General features: G+C 48.3%; 1 protein-coding gene across 2 annotated transcripts in view; it reads left to right on the top strand.

Moving 5' to 3' along the window:
• SH2B1 (SH2B adaptor protein 1) overlaps nt 1-21,910 on the top strand; it is a 768,701-nt gene that overhangs the window by 267,128 nt on the left and 479,663 nt on the right. For both annotated transcript variants that reach the window (XM_069243917.1, XM_069243919.1), the window contains exons 4-5: nt 16,648-16,739; nt 16,824-16,930. In XM_069243917.1, coding sequence (XP_069100018.1) covers nt 16,648-16,739; nt 16,824-16,930 — 199 coding nt within the window. The remainder of the gene's footprint in view (nt 1-16,647; nt 16,740-16,823; nt 16,931-21,910) is intronic.

Raw genomic sequence — 21,910 nt, 5'->3', positions numbered from 1 at the left:
GTGAGATATCTTGCAGAGGGATGCAGCACTCTTAAAATTGCAAAGCTTCTGAAGCGTGATCATCGAACAATCAAGCGTTTCATTCAAAATAGTCAACAGGGTCGCAAGAAGCGTGTGGAAAAACCAAGGCGCAAAATAACTGCCCATGAACTGAGAAAAGTCAAGCGTGCAGCTGCCACGATGCCACTTGCCACCAGTTTGGCCATATTTCAGAGCTGCAACATCACTGGAGTGCCCAAAAGCACAAGGTGTGCAATACTCAGAGACATGGCCAAGGTAAGAAAGGCTGAAAGACGACCACCACTGAACAAGACACACAAGCTGAAACGTCAAGACTGGGCCAAGAAATATCTCAAGACTGATTTTTCTAAGGTTTTATGGACTGATGAAATGAGAGTGAGTCTTGATGGGCCAGATGGATGGGCCCGTGGCTGAATTGGTAAAGGGCAGAGAGCTCCAGTCCGACTCAGACACCAGCAAGGTGGAGGTGGAGTACTGGTTTGGGCTGGTATCATCAAAGATGAGCTTGTGGGGCCTTTTCGGGTTGAGGATGGAGTCAAGCTCAACTCCCAGTCCTACTGCCAGTTCCTGGAAGACACCTTCTTCAAGCAGTGGTACAGGAAGAAGTCTGCATCCTTCAAGAAAAACATGATTTTCATGCAGGACAATGCTCCATCACACGCGTCCAAGTACTCCACAGCGTGGCTGGCAAGAAAGGGTATAAAAGAAGGAAATCTAATGACATGGCCTCCTTGTTCACCTGATCTGAACCCCATTGAGAACCTGTGGTCCATCATCAAATGTGAGATTTACAAGGAGGGAAAACAGTACACCTCTCTGAACAGTGTCTGGGAGGCTGTGGTTGCTGCTGCACGCAATGTTGATGGTGAACAGATCAAAACACTGACAGAATCCATGGATGGCAGGCTTTTGAGTGTCCTTGCAAAGAAAGGTGGCTATATTGGTCACTGATTTGTTTTTGTTTTGTTTTTGAATGTCAGAAATGTATATTTGTGAATGTTGAGATGTTATATTGGTTTCACTGGTAATGATAAATAATTGAAATGGGTATATATTTTTTGTTTGTTAAGTTGCCTAATAATTATGCACAGTGATGTTCAATAATAAAATTAATCCTCAGAAATACAACTTGCCTAATAATTCTGCACTCCCTGTATGTGGTGGCTGAACTGGTCAGGACCAGTTAGTCAACGCACTAGTAGCTAGTAGGTTTTCAGGGGGCACCTCTCAGGTGCCTTCTGTGTGCATTTCTTACTAAATCCATCACTGGAACAAGGGAGGGTTTTTTATTCTCAGATGTTTCATACCAAACATCCCAGCGTTCAGAGAAGCCATCATGTAGCTGAGTAACTCATAGTGACCAGTGACCAGCACATGCATTTTAAACGGCTTCCCTGTGCACTTACTATGTCTCAGAATCGACAGAGGCATAGCAGGGGCATATCTGCTCATGCATATATGACCTCACATGTAATATAATGCACCCTGCCTTAGGCTGTAAGGCCTGCTAGAGGAATGACTTACATATATTGCATGCAGTGTTAGGGGACGTGGCACACAGGCTGTGTGCATGTCATGTTCTCAATTTTGGAAGTACCTTGTCATGCAGCCTGAAATGGCAGTCTGTATAAGGTTGGTGCTGGGTCCCTCAGAGTGGTACCAGTTGTGCTGCAGCTCTGAGGGACACTTTTCAGTACCCATGCCCTAGGTATCATGGGTACTACTTACTAGGGCCTTATAGGGGGCTGAAGTGCTTGGTCACTTGGGGATCAAATGACCAAGTTTTTTGTTCTAGGGAAGGAACTTTGGACCTGGTTAGCAGACAACTAGTGCACTTCAGTAGAAGTTGCATCTAAAACCAGGCAAAATATATGCATGTGGTGGGGGGGAAGGGGACTACTGCAACCAGAACTCGACTCCCTACACCCATCAAACACAAGTAACAGACCCATAATGCCCCACCCCCTCCCCAACAGGATGGACACAAAGCATCAATATGATAATCATCCACCAAGCAAGATGTCATAACAAAAAGAACAAGCAAGTTGGGCATGCCTCTAGGTAAGTATGCCTTGATTCATTACCATACCAGTTCAAAAGAACACTTAGGGCAGATAAAGCCACCAACCAAAGCTCCATAGCAAGTATATTCCAAAGTCTAAGGCTTAGACTGCAATAGAGTGCATATTTTTTCCATTTGAAAGCAAGAGTAAACTTAGCACCCAAGCAAGTGTAAACAAGTGCACATCAGAAGATGATTGCTCTCTCATTGAAGTTTTAGGCCAGGAAATTGCAGGACCAGCATCACATAAGAAAAAATTCCAAAGGTAGCAAGTAACCCAAGATGGGTTTTTTCACCACCAAGATTTCTTCCCAGAAGTCCTTATTTATGTGGTTGTCCCACCAAATGTGTTTGAAATCTCACAGGCTCCCACAAATTCTCCAGCAAAGTATGCTGGATCCTGAGAAGACTCTTGTAGTTTGTGGTAATACTGCTAGTCGAAATCCACTTTTTAGGAGGCCTTTGTGACTGATATACTTTGGAAATTCTTACATACATCACTGCACAGAGCATCCCAGGTAGCATCTATTATGTCTATATCTAATAACCTCAGCCAGGACAAATAGAGTGGGTTGGGTGCATAATTTCTTACTGCAGTAGTATGTTATAGAGACTAGTTAAGTGCCCCCTATAGACCCCAGCAAGTTTATACAAACTTTCTTCGGTGGATATTTTCCCAGTAGCTGCAGATAGTGTGCAGGTGTAACAGCTAAAGCCTGAGTTGTGCTTAGTGAAAAATCTCCAAACTGAGAGGTCCCAGTGGACCCCTATGCTGGAGACCCTTCCAGCATTATCCAATGCAGCCCTTCTATATTGACGCTGCTATAAAGAGGTGAGAAATGGAGAATGCAGGAACAGAGGAGTTCTGTTTTCTTTAAGTTTGTTCCAGAAGCACAGGAGCCCACAGACAAGTGTCCTTGTACTGTGCCTTCTGTTTGCAAATGCCTCGCAGTGGCATTCAGTACTCAGAGCTTGAGTAGGCAGTCACAGGCCATAGATTAAAGAACAACAATAATGCAATGTGTGCAATGGCACAATCAAAAGAAAACAATTCATAACATATTCATAATAAAGAAAGGACTAACTATATGTATACATCATTACAGCGGCCTCCATTACACAGCTCTGCTATAGTGTTATGCAATTAGGCCTTTGCCCAAACCCCTCTGGGAAGAATGCTTGAGTGGCAAGGTTGGGAGCAGGCCGCACCCCGCCATCATTTGGAGGAAGACCCTCTGAGCAAGAGAGCTGCTACCCACTACCTGACATAGTGTGCAGTAGCGTAGGAAAGTAGCATCTTTCTGTCATAGTTGCCCCCACTTTTTGCCTGGTGTCAGTATGTTTAGAATGTAGTACACTGGGATCCTGCTAACCAGGACCCCAGTGTCAGTGTTTCTCGCCCCTAAATTTAGTTGTATGGTAACTTTTACCTCCCACAATTGGTGTACTGCCGCACCCATGTAAATCCCTAGTATATGGTACTTAGGTACCCAGTGCATTGGTACACCAGGGGGTCCCACATGGATTGCACCATGTATTTTGCCCCCCCCCCCCCGGTGGTGGCGGGGGGGGGATGCAAACTGTGACTACAGGCCTGCATGCACCTTTCACTCAGGATATAAGGTTTGCCTTACATCATGGTTGCTGCACTCTGACCCTGTAAGTCACCCCTAAAGGGCACCTCTGCTCATGCCCCAGACTCCATTTCCTGGGCTTTGGAAGTGCAGGGAAGCCATCCTAAGGTATGTAGTGGACATTGGTCAACACCAGTTGTCCAACTACATAATGGCTTCACCGTTGGAATAATGGGACTACAGTGATTCCATTGCTAGATCCTAAAGGATCCCCCAAAGTCTGCCTTTTACAGCCTTGCAAGGTCTGCATGCCAGCCCGTACTGCTGCTGACTCCAGACACTGTTCTGCCCTCCTGCTGCTTAGCTTAAGTCGGGCATGGGAAAGCAAAAGAAAGAATTTCCTGTAAGATAGAGATGTGACCACCTCTTCTGTAGAAATAGATGTCTCTGGGCTGGGGTGAGGGTGCCTTTGAGCTCCACCAGACTACTTTTAAGGGCACATTTGGTGCCCTCCTTGCATAAACCGGTTTGTACCAGTGCAGGAACCCCAGTTTTCCGCTCTGGTGCAAAACGCACAAAGGATAGGGGAGAGACCATCCCCCTGTTCAGCTCCTCCCCTACGAGGTGCACAGAGCTCTTCGGGTGGCCACTTGATTCTGTCATCTTGGAAATAAGATGAGGAGAGGCCTCTGGGAGCATCTGACTGGTTAGTCCAGCTGGGGCGATCGGTGGGTCACCGCAGTAAGTGCCCAACTCCCTTCCTGGGTTACTTAAGGGTTCCCCTGAGGGTGGGACCCTAGATTTGTCTGCAAAACTTCAGGAACCGTCAAACTCTCTTCTGCAAGACACTTCTGCACCTTGTACACCTGAACCGCTGATATTCTGGAACCAAGAGCAAGACTGTAACCAGTACTGCAACTTTGTTTACAAGTTCCGCAAAGACTTCTGCAAACCTGTGGCCGTGCATCCACCAGAGTCGCTGGAACTCTGCCTGCACTTAGGTAAGCAAGAAGGAATCTCCCTTGGAGTGAAGGAGTCACTCCCCTGCATCTTCAGTCACCTCAGTGACGACGACCGGCTTCTAGCTCCTGCTGTCCCACAGACCCCTCAAGGGTCTACAACACAGTTGGTGGTTCTGTGGCTCTCCAGAGGTCTGACCTATCTTCCTTGCAACTGGGAAGTCTGTGGTCCATCGATGGAGCTGCTTAGCTGGAAACCCTTGTGCACTGCATCTGCTTGTTGTTGCCAAGGGTTGTTGGCTCTTCAGTCCGGAGACCTCCGAGCTCCAAGAAGCCCTAGCGTCCTGCAGTCTCTGTCTCGAAGAATGACATCCTCTCTGCATCTCCTGCGATGTGGGCATCCCTCTGTGTGCTGCCGAGGTCTCCCTGTGCCTGCTGCCAGAGGGTCCTGCTGGAGGCTCCATTGATTACTGCTGGCTCTCCTGTGTGCTCATGGCTGGCCCTGACCTACCTGCCGAAGTTGGGTCACTTGGAACTTGCTAGTCCCCACAAATCCCGCAAACTCTGTGCAACTCCTTCCTGCATTTGCCAAGGCTTGTTGGTGGTCCCTCTGACTACTGACCCTTCTACAATTCGACTGGCGTGGGACAGCTCATGGACTATTCCTGGGATTTTCCTTCATCGCCTGGACTCCACAGCTGCACTTCATCCAGCAGGAAAGCAACTCAAAGAAGGGTGGACATTGCCCTCCTGCACCACCTGGGCACCTCCAGGTAGTCAGGACTCTGTTGCCTCCTTCCCTAGCTCCCCTTCTTTAGGAATCCACGCCTGGGTTTCACCGACCTGGTCCATGGGTCACAAGAGCAGCTAGACATCTGAGATCCCTATTGACTTCAACTGGAGTTTCTGACACTGCTTCCCTCCTATGTACCTTGGCTCCCTGGTGTAAGTACTCCACTCTTCTGGATATCCACGGATGGGGGCACTATCCAACCTCGCTTGTTCCAATAGAATTCCTCATGATCCTGTGGTAAGGGTCCTAAACTGCAAAATCTCCAACACCGACTTTCCCATACTCTGCACACGGGCGCTGAGGAATCCTACCTACTTAACTTTGGGATTTAAGTACTTCCCCAGTCCTTGGGGTCCTTTGGTGGAAGTGTGGGTTGGGAGTGATTTTTGCATCCCCGGGGCCCATGTTATTTTATGGCTTTACTTACCTGTCGCTGAGTATATTTTTGTATGTCCATATCTGCGGTTATGAGATATACCAAAGTTAGCTCTAGAGTGTGTTACAATAAATATAACATATGTTTCCAACACTGGTGTGGTTCTTGCCTCTGTGTACATCACTGACTGACCTGTGTGTTATTTGCAACTGCTTTACACCCTCCTGGGTAAGCCTTTTTTGCGCTCCACAGCTACCCTATGCGAGCTCTGGTTATCTAGAGCCATCTACACTATCACTAAGGGTTACCTGGATTCAGTACAGGGTGCCTCATCTATTGGTGTACACCATATACTGAGCCAGCCTGCTACAGGTAGTAGTACAGCTAGTGTGATTAGGCCTTGCAATTGCTGCTGCAAGACTCTTTTAGGTGGCTATCTTTGCAAGCCATGTTATACTTCCCACACAGATATCCCTTTGGATTGATCCTGCCAATTTGTTGAAAAGGCTGACTGACCTCAAGCAGTTTAAGAAAAGCAGGCCCATGGCATGGTCCTTAGGCCTCTCCATCCTAATTGGACAGTTTCTTCATCAGTTTCAACTCTTCCAAGGCTACTTAAGTGGATTGGCAAAGAGGCAAGCGGTCTCTGCCACCACTAAAGTAGTCACTCCAGTCTCTTCTTGGTAGGTGTTGGGGATTGACTAGAACTTACACAGGTCACCAGGGACAACATTCTTCTCAGTCCCCCTCCACTGGAAATCAAACCCCAAACTGCTTTAATTTGCCCTAAGTGGCACACAGCCACCCTGTGACGGCAGGATCAAACATGTCCTCTCATGATGGCAGTCCATCACATCGAGCAGATGTGTTTTCAGATTGTTCAGCAGGGGGGATATGCCTTCCCATTTCTTTCTGACCCACCACAACTTGCTTCCACATCAGAGTAGCTTTCTGAGGAGCACCTATCCATCTTGCTGCAAGAGTTGCAAGCTCTACTGGCTCAGTGAACCATTGAGAGGGTGCAGGCCTCAGGATAATTAATCCTTCTATTTACTTCTGCCAAAGAAGGACATCCTGTTTTAGATCTTCATCTTCCAAATTCAAAATGCTCACACTAGCCATAGTTTTATCTGGCCTGAATCTGGATGACTAGATGGTAACTTTGAATTTGCAGGAAGCATACTTTCTTTTGCCATCCTGCAATCTCACACACCGTACCTGATGATCTGATAAAGACTTCTAGCTGCAGATTGCTTACCTTTGAATTCTTCCAAGGCATCAGATTGGATTTAGATTTTCTTGAGCAGTATCCCTGCACGCAGATAGGTGGCATTTATCAGCTCCACGTCCGTTGTCAGTGTCATCCGCACCAGAATTCATGTCACGGTTTCCGTGTAGGTGCCACCCAGGTGCGCCAGCATCAGTTCTTTTCTTTCCATGCCAGCCATCGCTGAACAAAAGAGAGCTTCACTCAGTAGCTTTTTAAGTGGTCTTTTTTCAGTTTTTGTTGAATCTTTTTCTGAGCTCCCTCCTAGTGTCAAGGGATATCTTCTAGGAAGACCGGTTTCAAGTCCACGCTTCGCATCATTGGGCATTGTCTGTGACAGATCTGCACTTTGTGTGCGTGTGGTGCCTGGAGCATGACCACAACCTGAAGTCGTGCTCAGAGTGCCAGGCTATGCATCTGAAGGCTTTGTGGAAGTGGTCCCTAAAGCTGATGGCGGTCCAGCAAGAGACTCTCAGTAGAGCGGAATGTTGCGGGACCGGTCACGGAGTCCAAAGTCATCGTCATCTCACTCCAAGTCCACAGGTGATTGGGGAACAAGAAGCGCTATTCGATTTCTCCTTGTCCCTCCGCCAATGGGATGATGAAGTGTCATCATTCTAGGCCTTGTTCTTCGTAACCTACATATGGGCCGACTCCATGTTTCCCAAAATTTCTGGGAGCTGGAGCGACCCCTGCTCAGCTATAGGAATTTTATGAGATGTGCCTCATCTTTGGGTAGTTCGACCCTGCTGGAGTGCCTTTGGGCCCCACGGGGTTGGGGGGCCCAATGAGAGTTAGAGAGGGGCACCATTGGGTTTCGCACAACTAGCTCAGGCCTCTATGTTGATGGGCTCTCAGGGATCCGGTCCTGGATCCAGACCAGTGCCTGTCTTACCAACTTGACTGTCCCCAGCACCGGTCCTGATTCAGATGATCCAGGCACCCACCAGTGTCGCCATCCCTGACTCCGCCATGGAGCTGGATGGACATCGCCCAACTCCGGTAGGAGCTTTGCCTTCTTGTTCAGATCCTGAGCCCTACCATGCTGGGCTACGCCTCAGGAAAGAATTTGAGAGGGTACTTAATCCTTGAGAATACCAGCCATTTGAAGGAGAAATCGACTAGCGCTTGAGGATCTGGGTAAAGCCAGCGGACTGGATACATCCCCAGATACTGGCATTCTCTCTCTCTCTCTCTCTCTCTCTCTCCCTATCGTGGCTATGGAGGAGGGAGATACTTATGCAGTGGTGGTGAGGAGAGCGGCTGAGGTCCTGGAACTTCAGCTACTGTCAGTGGCCATCGAGGCTAAGCTCTTGACAACTGCACCCGGGAGATTCCACCTCAGAACTTCTGCTCCTGTTCAAGTGATGCACTCACTGACATCCTTCTGGGTCCTGGTCCAAACCTAGCACTGGGGCTCCTGTGAGCAGGCCGATTACCTGACGCCATCACCCCACGTCTGGGGACCCAGGTTTCCTAATGCAACACTCCACCCCTGAGCGCGTGTTCCCTAGTGCTCCCCCAGAAAAGGAATCCAAAAGGTTGGGTTCATTTGGGAAGAAGAGTTTTTCTTCCACCAGCCTTGCATTGTGGTCTGTGAACACGCATGCCTTTAGGGCCATTATTCCCACATTCTATGGGATACAGTTGCGAAGTGCTGCCACAGGTTCTGGAGGAGGCCTGGGCTCTACTCTCTCAGGCTGTTGAGGATGGGAAAGACGCAGCGAAGTGCGTGATCCATTGCAGACTGGACACCACTGACTCACTGGATAGAGTGGTTTCTTCAACAGTGGCCCTGAGATGCCACATCTGGCTGAGGACATCTGGCTTTTCTAGGAGTGTCCAAGTTTCTCTGATGGACATGCCCTTTGATGGTACCCATCGAGGTAGACTCGGCTCTTGAGCGCTTCAAGGATTCTTGTGCTATGGCCAGCACCTTGGGCCTCGCAGTGGCCCCTTGTTCTCCCCCAAACCCCACTCTGCCTTTTGCTCCTTTCATGGCTACGGAAGAGGCTACCAACTGTGCCAATTCCTGTCCAGCCATGTGCTGCGCATGTTGCCCAACCTCTGTGTGGCCATGGGACCCCCCAGGTCCTGGGAGTCAGGTTCCCAGTGGTGTGGTCAGTCTGCTCTCCCCCTGCTCCTCCCTCCTCGCAATAGCCTTCAAACCCTTCTAGTCCACCTCTCTCCCACCAATGATAATTTGGCTGCAGGATTTGCCATCACCTGCTCCGCTGGCACTCCATCACGTCAGACAGATGGGGCTAATCCTGCCTCTTCAAGACTATCCCTCCATCCATGCCACCATATTACAACCAGATGACTCAGGATCATTTGTCCCTTGTCCGCAAGGATGTTGCAGCTCTCTTGGCCAAGGGAGCCATAGAAGAGGGTTCCAGTGCCAGAAGTAGGTAGTGGTTGCTATTCTAGCTACTTTGTGGTTCTAAAAAAGGGTGAGGTCTTTTGCCTATCCTGGACCTATGGGCTTTCAATTTCTTCCTAAAGAATGCAAAGTTCAAGATGCTTGCGTTGGCTCAGGTCTTGTCTGCCCTGGACCCAGGAGACTGGATGGTAGCGTTGAACTTGCACAGCTCTTATTTTCGCATCCCCGTCCTGCGTGCCCACAGATGTTACTTGTGGTTCACTGTAAGCCGCATGTGTTAATTTCAGTTCACTGTGCTCTCCTTTGGCCTTACTCGCGCCCTTCGGGTGTACACCAAGTTGATGGCCGTGGTAGCAGCTCATCTGTGGAGATCGGGGTTGTCCGTCTTTCCCGATCTTGATGAATTGCTGTTGAAGGCATGCTTGCCCAGGCTGTGTTCTCCCACAACCAGACTGCAGCAGACCTCATGCATTCGCTGTGGTTTGCTATAAACGTGCCAGAGTCACACCTGAATTCCTTTCAGATGCTGCCTTTTAACAGAGCTCTTCTGGACACATTGCAGTTTCGGCTTATCCTCCTGAGTCCAGGATTTTCAGGCTTTGATACCCATGCTGGGCCTCCTAGCCTCCTTCATCTAGTGACGTGTGCCAAATGGCAAATGTGGGCTCTGCAGTTTGACCTGAAGTTCCAGTGGACGCAGCATCAGGGCGATCTCTCCGACATGGTTCAGATCTCAGCAGGAACTGCGAAAGATTTGCAGTGGTGGTTAATGAACCACAGTTGAGTCAGAGGCATATTCTTTTGCCTTCCCTAACCAGATCTGACAGTAGTGACAGACGAGTCCTCCTGGCATGGGGCGGCCATCTGGAAGAGGTGAAGTTCAGAGGAATCTGTTCTCCGGCAGAAGCAGGACTCCACATCAACATGCTGGAGCTCTGTGCTATCTTACTGGCATTGAAAGCCTCTCTTTCCTCTATCAAGGAAAAGATGGTACAGGTGTTAACGGACAACACCACTGCCATGTAGTACTGCAACAAGCATGGCGGGGTGGGGGTCATGGACCCTTTGTCAGGAAGCTCTGCCTCTCTGGACATGGCTGGAACAGCAGGACATATCCCTGGTGGTTCAACATCTGGTTTGCGCTCTGAATGGCAGGGCAGACAAACTCAGCTGAAAATGCCTAGTGGATCACAAACTGAATCTTCACCTGGAGGTGGCCCAAGGTAGAGATCAGCAGTCGGGAGACCCTTGGTTAGTTCTGTTCGCCTCTGTCGAGAATGCGCATTGTCAGTTTTGAGCACTGGAGTTTTCAAGGCGGCAGTCCCTCAAAGACTCATCTTGACTGGAATAGAGGACGCCTTTCCGTTCATACCACTCCTGCCCAGAGGTCTCAAGAAGATAAGGAGTGACTGGGCCCAAGTCATCCTTGTGTCTCCAGACTGGGTAGAGAGAGTCTGGTATCACAAGCTGCTGAGCATGTCCATTTATCCTCCGTTCAGACTGCCCCTTTGGGATGATTTTCTGTTGCAGCAGCAGTGGACAATTCTTCACTCTAACCTGTCCACTCTTTGCCTTCTTGCGTGGAGTTAGAGTGGTGGCAGTTGACAGGTTTTTACCTTCCCCCCTGAAGTTTGTATCCTCATCCCCCTGCCAAAACGGTATATGCCTGTCGTTGGAAGAAATTTGTGGTATGATGTGTAGCCAGGTCCCCCTTTCTACCTCTCTCTCTGAGGTTCTACGGTTAACTTTTCCCTTGCCCATCAGGGATCTGCTTTGGGCACTTTTAAGGGATATTTGTCTGCTATTTCTTTTTTTTTTTTTTTGCAGTTACCTGATCAAGCCTCTTTAATTTGTCCTATGTGCATAGGTTCCTCAAATGCCTTACTCATCCCTTCCCTCCTTCCCCCTCCATTATGCCCCCAGTGGGATCTGAATTTCGTTCTAACCTTTTTGATGTAGGCTCCTTTTGAACCTCTCCACAATTACCCTCTCAGGCTCTCACATTGAAAACAGCCTTCATTGTGGTAATTGCATCTGTCCGCAAAATGAGCTGCAGGCTCAATTCTCTAAACCGCCCTAGCTCTTTATCCGGACAAAGTAGTCCTTTGCACCAGGGCTCCTTTCTGCCAAAAGTCACACTTTCTCATGTAGGCAAGTCCATCACCTTGCCTACTTTTAATGCAACTCCACATCCTTCTAAGGAAGAGGAGAGACTCCCATCACCTGGACCCAAAAAAAGCTTTGGTGTTCTACCTTGATCATACAAAAGAGTTCTGGGTGGATGACAAACTCTTTGTAGGGCATGTGGGTGTGAAGAAAGATTGGGCAGTGTAGAAGCGGATCATCTCCAGTTAGGTCGTGCTCTGCCTTAAGATCTGCTATACACTGTTGAAAAAGCAACAGCCAGAGGGTTTGCGCGCTCATTCTACCAGAGCTAAAGCTGTCACCACTCATACCACGCAGAGTTCTGGTCCTAGACATGAGGCAGGCAACAACTTATGGGGGAACTCAATTTTACCATTACTATGTCTATTTGTATTTAACAGCACATGGGGGGAGGGTATACATTTGTTGCGCTAGTAGCCAAGTTACGTAATGTATTCCCTTCATAAAGCAATGTTCAGTCACTGTGGACTATTACATGGCCAAGTATGGTTGTGACTCTTTTACCATCCTCCCTTCTCAATGGGTGGACATCTGAGTTCCTATCACCTGAATGGAAAGTTCAGGAATGTTATTTATTTCTTTGAGGACTGATCTTTTCCTAGCAGAAAATGTAGTGTAAGGCCACCTCAGGAGATGTGAAGAAATGTGAGCAGCTGTTTTTGAGCACCCTCAGGTTGGCAGGAAAAACTCTGTATTTTTCTGTATCTTTTTTTCAGAGGCATCTCTTCCCTACTTCAAAAGAGTGGTGTTGGTACTGGGCAAACTGAGCTTAATCAGGAAAAATGTGAATCTTCATTTCTTTTAACTTTAACTGTTGCTGAGGAGTTACTGCATGATTGCATCCCATTCTTAAGTTTAAGTAGATTTCTTTGATAGCCCTTAGTGGGCTAAGAGAGCTGGCCTGAGGTGTCTCGGCTCTCTGGTCTTCCCTGTCAATGGTACAAAGTTTTGTAGGAGGCTGGCCTGGCTTGTATTGGGTACCAGAGGTACTTACACCTTGTGCCAGGTCCAGTTATCCCTTATTAGGAGTGTTCTAACAGCTTAGGCTGATAGACATAGCTATAGCAGAGCAACTTCGACTGAACTAGGAGACATGCAAAGCTCCTACTATACCACTTATCATATAGCACCATATCACAAGAATCACAATACTCAGTTACTAAAAATAAAGGTACTTTATTTTAGTGACAATGTGCCAAAAATATCTCGGAGGATATACTCCCTTACAGGGTAAGTAAAAAAACACAAAATATACACATGAACCAAAATCAGGTAAGTAAAACAGTCAGAAAATAGTGCAAACACGGTAGAATACAGTAAATGCAATAGGCCTAGGGGCAACACAAACCATATACTAAAAGTGGAATGCGAACCACGAGTAGACCCCTAGACTAGTATAGTGTGTAGAGGGTCGCTGGGTTTATAAGAAAACACTAAGGGCCTGATTACAACTTTGGAGGAGGTGTTAATCCGTCCCAAATGTGACGGATATACCACCAGCCGTATTACGAGTTCCATAGGATATAATGGACTTGTAATATGGCTGGTGGTATATCCGTCACTTTTGGGACGGATTAACACCTCCTTCAAAGTTGTAATCAGGCCCTAAGGGTGTCCAAGATACCCCACTCCAAGACCCTGGAAAGTAGGAGTAAAGTACTACTATTTCCCCAGAAACACACTAAACTGGTGATAGAGGATTTTGCAAAGACCACAACGGACTGCAAAGGAAGGGACCAAGTCCAAGATTCGTGAATGTGTCCTTGGGGGGCAGGAGCGCACTAAACCTCGGATGAAGGTGCAAAATGTCTGGCTCCGGAAGGAAGAAGCTGAAGATTCTGCAACAACCAAAGGTGCTAGGAATTTCTCCTTTGTGCAGAAGATGTCCCACGGAGTGCTGGAGGATGCAGAGTTGTTTCTTTGGCAAAAGACCGCAAACAAACCTTACTAGCGGCAAGAGTTGTGGTTGAAGAAAAAGGGTGCTGGCCAGGCCCAGGAAGGACCAGGATGTCACCACTTAGGAGAGGAGACAGAGGGGGCCCTCAGCAACACAGAGAGCCCACGCACAAGAAGATAGCACCCGCAGAAGTCCTTGAACACGGGTTCAAGAAGACTGAGCACAGCGGTCGTCTCAACACTACAAAAGAGGGTCCCACGAAGCCGGAGGTCAACTCTGGAAGTTGAGCAATGCAAGACTGAGTGCTGGGGACCTGGGCTTGGCTGTGCACGAAGGATTCCTTGGAAATGTGCACAGAAGCCCTAGCAGCTGCAGTGCACCACGTGGACACGATTACTGTCTGGAGAGGGGAGGCAAGGACTTAGCTCCTCCAAATTTGGACATTTGGACCACTGGACAGTCTGCATCGCTTTGGTCCACCAACTGTGTTCCAGGGGCCACTCTCGTCAGGATGAGAGGGGTCCCAGATTACCCGTGACGCTGAAGTTTGGTGCCTGCTGGAGCAGGGGGAAGATTCCATCAACCCATGGGAGATTTCTTTGTGGCTTCCAGTGCAGGATGAAGCTAGGCAGCCCCCAAAGCATGCACCACCAGGAAACAGTTGAGAAAGCCGGCAGGATTAGGCGCTACAATGCCGCTGGTAGCTTTCTTGCTCCTTTGTTGCAGTTTTGCAGGCGTCCTGGAGCAGTCAGCGCTCGATCCTTGGCAGAAGTCGAAGAGAGAGGTGCAGAGGAACTCTGGTGAATTCTTGCAAGTCGTTATCTGAGGAAAAGCCCACTAGGGAGACCCTAAATAGCCCTCAGAGGAGGATTAGCCACCTAGTCAGGTAAGCACCTATCAGGAGGGGTCTCTGACATCACCTGCTGGCACTGGCCACTCAGAGGCCTCCAGAGTGTCCTCACACCTCTGGATTCAAGATGGCAGAGGTCTGACACTCACTGGAGGAGCTCTGTGTACCACCCCTGGGGTGGTGATGGACAGGGGAGTGGTCACTCCCCTTTCTTTTGTCCAGTTTCACGCCAGAGCAGGAACTGGGGGTTGCCTAAACCGGTGTAGACTGGCTTATGCAAGGAGGGCACATCTGTGCCCTTCAAAGCATTTCTAGAGGCTGCGAGAGGCTACCCCTCCCCAGTCTTTAACACCTATTTCCAAAGGGAGGGAGGGGGGGGGGGTAACACCCTCTCTCAGAGGAAATTATTTGTTCTTCCTTCCCGGGACTGGGCTGCCCAAACCCCTGAAGGGCAGAACCAAGTCTGTGGGGTGTCAGCAGCAGTAGCTGCAGAGAACCCTCAAGAGCTGGTTTGGTAGTACCTGGGGTCCATAGTGGAGCCCTGGGGATGCAGGGGATTGGCACCCCAATACCAGATTTGGCATGGGGGGGTACAATTCCACGATCTTAGACATGTTTCATGGCCATATTCAGAGTTACCATTGGGAAGCTACATATAGGTATTAACATATATGTAGTGCACGTGTGTAATGGTGTCCCTGCACTCACAAAGTCCAGGGAAATTGCCCGAACTATGTGGGAGCACCTTTGCTAGTGCAAGGGTGCCCTCACACTTAGTAACTTTGCACCTAACCTTCACTAAGGTGACTTATAAGTTATGTAAGTGCAGTGTAAAATGGCTGTGAAATAACGTGGACGTTATTTCACTCAGGCTGCAGTGGCAGTCCTGTGTAAGATTTATCAGAGCTCCCTATGGGTGGCAAAAGAAATGCTGCAGACCATAGGGATCTCCTGGAACCCAATACCCTGGGTACCTAGGTACCATGTACTAGGGAATTATAAGGGTTGTTCCAGTGTGCCAATTAGAATTGGTAAAAATGATCACTAGCTTATAGTGACAATTTTAGGCAGAGAGAGCATAAGCACTGAGGTTCTGATTAGCAGAGCCTCAGTGACAGTCACTACACAGGTACACACATTCAGGCCACAAACTATGAGCACTGGGGTCTTGGCTAGCAGGATCCCAGTGAGACAGGCAAAAACAAACTTACATACATGTTAAAAAATGGGGGTAACATGCCAGGCAAGGTGGTACTTTCCTACAAGTTTGCAAAGACCTTTTGTCTTCAAAGGTTCTGCTATCTGTTTTAGAAACTGTACCGCCAATGGTCCATATGGTCATTCCAAAAATTGAAGAAAGTGAAGCCTGGGTCATCCTTTGGCATCTTCCAATCTCACCTCAAGATTGTGAGTGGTCTTTTGCAGTTTGAGACTATCATGCGTTTATTTTCGGAGGTCAGCTTTGATCAGTCATCACCACTGAAATTGAGTTTATTTTATATTCATGGGCTGAATGGGTGTCTGCTGTTGTCTTTTAAATGGCCATTGAGGATTCAACCAATCATCAGGCCTTCGCTATGGGCGCGCGTCTATGCAGCACCCTCTCAGTGCCCAGGTCAACACCGCACTCTGTCAGTAACTAGTCATGATTGTAGGCTAAGTTCTTCAGCGGGCAGCCTCATTTCTAATTTATGTGACTTATAGCGTGGCATGGCTTTGCTAAATCATGGCCCGTCGGGTGTTGTCTTTTGCACTCTTGGAGACAGATTGCCCCACCCCTCACCCTCCTATTCAAGCAGACTCCTTTACCCTCAAGGTTAAGATGTACCAGAATATATCATAGGATATCATCTATTGTGTTCTAAGTGCTTACAGGCACGTCTGGGTGATAGATGACTTAGTAGGTGCAAGAAATTAAGACTGATTATGTTTTCATTCAAAATGGCTGCAAATTACATGTTGATGGACCTGGCTGTCCATCAAGCCCTCTAGCTGGTTTCCTCGATCTTTAAACCACGTACTTAATTTCCACTGTATATTGTTGTAGATTGTATTATGTAGCTCTTGGATTTATGGATTGCTGGAAATCTTGATTGTCAGTGTCCTCTGTGCACTTTTGGATTTATTGGACTGTAGTTGGTTTATTGGTTTTGTGGGTCTCATGAATATTTTCTTGGGTAGAGATGATATTATTATGCTGTAAATGCTGTGCAGGTGCAGGGGGCAGCACGATTTGGGATGCCTGAGAACTTGATTTTCTTTCTTCAAGAGAATGAAATGCTTTTGATTTATCTTACAGATGGAGAATTCTCTTGAATACATCTTGGAGACAGTAGATTCTCTGCAGATGCGGTCTTGGCTAGCTGATATCCAGGAGTGCATGAGTCCAGGGTGAGCCACAACATCTGGATCCATGTGTTCAATTTTTCAAATCAAGGATACTTTTAATTTCATTATTTATTCCCCTTTTCCTAGGGAGACCACAGGAGCTTCAGATATTCAGTGTTTGAACCATTCAGAGAGCATGCCCAGCAGAGATCTGCCAATGATTCCTGCTGGCAGCAGTGAACACCTTTCTCACGGTGAGAACTGGGAGGGCATGCCAATACCCTTTCTTGAGACAATAATATTGATAGTGTTTATTTGAATGTTGTTTTTTTTTTTTAGTGACTAAATAAATGCTAAACCCTAAGCTTGAAAGTAATTTCTGACTAAAAATCGGCAAGAAGGTTAAACAAAAGAATTGTCTAGTAGGCTGATGGTTTTGTTTCTTTTACAGTGGGTCTTCTAATTGTGACATAAATGCCAATTAACTCTGGTCTGAAACCACAGTATGATTTATTTAATGGTACTGTATGATCATTTGCCTCCATTGCAGAGATTGGTATCTCATGTGGCAGGTAGAATGTATTGCTAGTTTTATCATCCACATCAACTGTCCTGATGTTATGACCATGTTTTTTTTGTATTATTGCCATTTTTGCTGAGATGGTCTCTAAAATGTCTGTTCCTTGTGGGGTTCTCTTGATGCCTCAGCATCTGCCTTGCTGCAGCTTTGACTTTTGGTTAATGTCTTGAATCCAGGGGAGCAGCTCCTTGCCTCAGTTGTCTTTCTTGCCTGAGCAGTTGAGCAGGGGCAACTTAAGGGCTTCTGTGCACTTTGTTCTTCCATGGAAGGGTCCACATATTTAAGTTCGTCCAGTCACCTGAGGCCTTGGCCGTCTCCCATTAGTTCAGTTCTTTTTCATGCTTCACAAAGTATGCAAGTCTCAAAAGTATGTTGGCAATTATACACTAAACAGCTTCGTCGAACTGAATTGAAGGTAGCTTATCTACCATTCACAGGTTCATCATTATTTGCCCAACACACAGACAAGGAAATGCTCAAAAATAAAGCAGAAACTATGCATTCAGTTGGCTTAGAAGAGGCAAAAAAATCTTCAAACAATTCAGTCCCAGGGAAACACAGTTATTAAGAGCTAAGTTCTCAGAGTTAGAAGAGGCATTTAAGGAAACTTCTACAAAGTCTTCAACTCCCAAAGGGGAAGACATTTATCGGAGAGACAGTGAGTGTCTTTCAGCCCCCCCTACATCCTGCACTCCCTGTTAGCCATTTTGGTGGGGAGAGCAGTATCACTTCATCTTTAAGAGTGGTCTACCATCATAACAGACAAGAGAATGCTAAGTATTGCATCACATGGATGCTTTCCAAACGATTCTTCTATTTATACCACCAAAACCAACAGAATGGAACCATCTAAAAATGCTAGGAAAAGAAGAAATTTCTGAACTACTTTAAAAAAAGCTGTAGAACTGAAATTTTCCCTTCACTATAACATCACTTTAACCTTTGTTTTTCTCACTAAATTCTAGGTTTAAAAAAAATTAAATAACAAATTATTACCAGTGTAAAGCCAACCCAATGACCCCACAATGCCTGTTCCTAGCCTCCTGCAGGCAGCCAACCCCATGCTTCACCCAACCCTTGTCTGTGCACTCCAGGTGGTTGGTAACAGGGCCTGCTGACAGGCACTGTTGCCAACCCACCCGGAGGCAGTCAACGTCCCCGCAGGTAGCTAACTCCTTACTGCGCACAGCCTTGAGTCATATGTGGCTTGGGGTTGGCTGTGCCTAACTCGCCAAGGACCGCTAATCCCAAGCTAAACACAGCCTTTGGCAGTGTGAAGTGAGGGGTTAGCTATAGGGCTTGGCCTGCCATCAGGCCCTTTGGCCAAGCCGCCATCAGGCAGACAATCCCATGTTGCACAAGCATTTGTTGTGGGCAGCATAGGGTTGTCCTTCAGGCCCCAAGGGCCTAAATATATATATTTAGTAGAAGGTGAGCATACAGCCCTGCCCCCTGAGTCTTCTCTAGCCCCAGGGGACCCCATCCCCTGGGGCCAGATGTTTTTTAAAAGGGGAGGGAGCTGAATGCCCCCCCCCCACTCCCATTTTGGCTCAGGGGACTTCACCCCTCGAATCCAGATTTTTTTTTTTTTAACGGGAAAGGGCTGCAGCCCCCCGCCCGCCTCCTCCCAGCCTATTTTCAGCCCAGAAACTTTATTACCCAGAGACTTCATTATAAATAGATAGGTGCCCCAGTGCCCACTCAGTGTACCAACCAGGCACATGTTGGGTGCTTCCGGAGGGAGAAGCCATGGGCTCCGTCAGGCCCACCTGGCTACCCACATGGTACTAAAGCTGGCTTTGCTTCTGCCCAGACAGAGCAGCTATTTATGCTGCTCCCTTCTTGCTGAAGCAATATGTCTTCTGTTTCTCTGCCCGCATCTGTTTGTGCAGAGAAACAGATCATACGTCTGGTCCCAACTGGTGGCAGCATTTTTAAATCAAATGTTGGCTGGGATCAAACATAGGCCCACATTATGAACTTGGCGGTAATCACCGCCGACAGCTGTGCTGACGGTGAACAAAAGATCGCCAGTGGTGGTGACTGCCCACCGCCGAATAATGATGACAAGAACACAGTCCGCCCCAAAATTGACAACTTCCATTCACCGTCGGGGCCAACGAAGGCAGAAAGGCAGGACACAGCAAACTGCCATCCCTACAAACCCCACACCCACCAAATAATGATACACAAATCAGCATGGCGGACAGTGGATATCAAACCGCCATTGGCGGTAATGACCGCCGTACTCAGAAATGGAACTGCCAACAACAGAAGCACACATTGGCAAATTCTCCCCCCAAACACACCGACTGGGAGGAGAGGGTCATGGCTATCCTGCACCTGGAGGGACTCACTGGACTCGAGCAAGTCAACTACACCTGCAATGCATGTATCACCCCATCCCTCTCACTACCACCATGCCCCCATCCTCTACCCATCCCACAACACCCACACACTCCTGCCCATGACCCCTGCATGCCCACAACCCCCCATACAAATCACTATCCAGCCCCCTGTGCAGAGTCACTAATCCTTGCATGAAATGGCAGGAGCACCACAACACCCAGAATGCACCACTCCCCCCTCACCAAATGCTTCCAAAAGAACACCAAGGGACCCAGCATGCTACCACATGGGAATGGAACCACCAATAACTCCGAAGCAGTGCTGCAAGGGACAAGAATGTGCAGGAGACCCTCATCTCTGTTTTCACGCACACAGACATCACCACCCATGCCGCCCGGACGGATACGTCAAGGAATGCCAGTACGCCACCTGAAGAAAAAGGCCCCACTCAGAGTGCAGAGGGATGTCTGGACACAGAGGAGATCCCTGGCCCATCCCACAGCCCTGGACACTCACCCTCCAGTAACCCCACCCAGGGCACCACTGACACCCCTACCACTCAGCCACCACCATCAGCTCTGGCCTAGTGCCTCCACACAGTGTATCCAGGCCACGGACTGGCTGCCCACAAGCACAGAGTCCCAAGTCTCCACCCACCACCAGGCAGGATGATGAAGGGCCCAGTGCAAGTGGGACTGCCAGACCTGTGCAGGGGACACAGGTACAGGGGTCTAGGGCCATTGGGACAGGAGGAGTGGGTCAGGGGGTTGGCCCAAGGAGGGAATCTGCTCTCTGGGAGGCTATTGCTGAGGTCATGGGAGCATACCACCATTCCCAGGACAGGATGGGCCAGATCCTGGCCACGCTGGAGGAGAATCAGAGGCTGCAGGTAGCACACCATCCCAAGGTCATGGAGCAATGGAAAAAGCTCAATTCTACCATGACCACCTTTGCAGGGGTGCTACAGCGCCAGTACAACAGGCAGCATGAGTCCTTCACCCACCTGAAGGCCCCTTCCACTGGCCAGGCCAAAGTCCTGCCATCCACATCTGCAGCTGCTAGTGGACTGGTGGCACTGCCAGAGGACTCACAGGACACCAGCACCGCTTCCCCTGCAGCCCAGCTTCCCCCTCACAAACATGCCCTCAGACCCAGACATCCCTGTGAAACACCAGCCAAGACCAAGCCCACCGCCAGGACGTGACTCTGCCCTGAACTGTCTACTTTGTGGGCCACTGAGCTACCTTGTCGACATGCCACTGCGATTTCACCATTTTCCAATGTCCTCATGGACTATGCCCCTACGCAACCAACATCTGTGGAAATGTACCTGAGTATATTGTTCACCATGTGCCCACTGCCTTACACTGTCCCATCACACGTGTTTATTTTGTTTAAATACACCTGTACACTCAAAATATCTGTCCTTCATTAATATGAGCAAACAAATGTAAATGTGAATATAGTAACCAGTTTCCATCATAATGCTGTTTTATTGCATGAGGGGGGGGGTCTAATAAACTGCAGTGTTCGAAGTATGTCACACTGTACATTCCTATGCTGTAACACGTATCTCCTTCACACATGAAGTCTATTCATCACTGGTAAGGGATATCGGAGCACTTTGCACCGAAGTCGCCCTGAAAAAATGCAGTAAACCCATTGGTAACATAGAACACTACCTGAGAGTCACTGGAAGCATAGTCAGATTAGCTGGGCGCTGGAGTTGATGTCTTCCCCCTCCTCTTCCCCATCACTCTTATCCATCCTCTGAGGTGGCAGGGGTGGTTGGACAGCATTCACCTCATCCATTAGTGGAAAAGTTTTCCTCAGAGCCAGGTTGTGCAGCATGCAGCAGGCTACCACTATCTGACACACCTTGTCAGGGACATAGCACAGGGACCCTCCAAAGAGATGGAGGCAGCAAAATCTTGCCTTCAGGAGTCCTATGGTCCTCTCAACAACCCTCCTAATGCAACCATGTGCCTCAGTATAATGGATGTCTGCCTCTGTCCTGGGATTCCTCACAGGTGTAAGGAGCCCTTGCGTTTTTGGGTAGCCAGAATCCCCTGCAAAAGTGGGCGAAAGTGTGTTGAAACAAACAAAATCTACTTGCATACAGCCTGCCTGTCAGCTATGTAACTGATCCAGGGTCATACACTCACCTATAAGCCAAGCTCTGCCCCCCTGTAGCTGTCCCATCATGTGTGGCACACTGTTTCTCCAGACAAAGGAGTCATGGACTGATTCTGGGAACCTTGCGTTGACATGAGTAATGGACTGATCAGCAGTACACATCAATTGG

This window comes from Pleurodeles waltl, chromosome 7 (genome assembly GCF_031143425.1).
Source record: "Pleurodeles waltl isolate 20211129_DDA chromosome 7, aPleWal1.hap1.20221129, whole genome shotgun sequence".
Lineage (NCBI taxonomy): Eukaryota > Metazoa > Chordata > Amphibia > Caudata > Salamandridae > Pleurodeles > Pleurodeles waltl.
The sequence above is the reverse complement of the archived record's forward strand: the minus strand, read 5'-3'. Positions and strand labels throughout refer to the sequence as shown.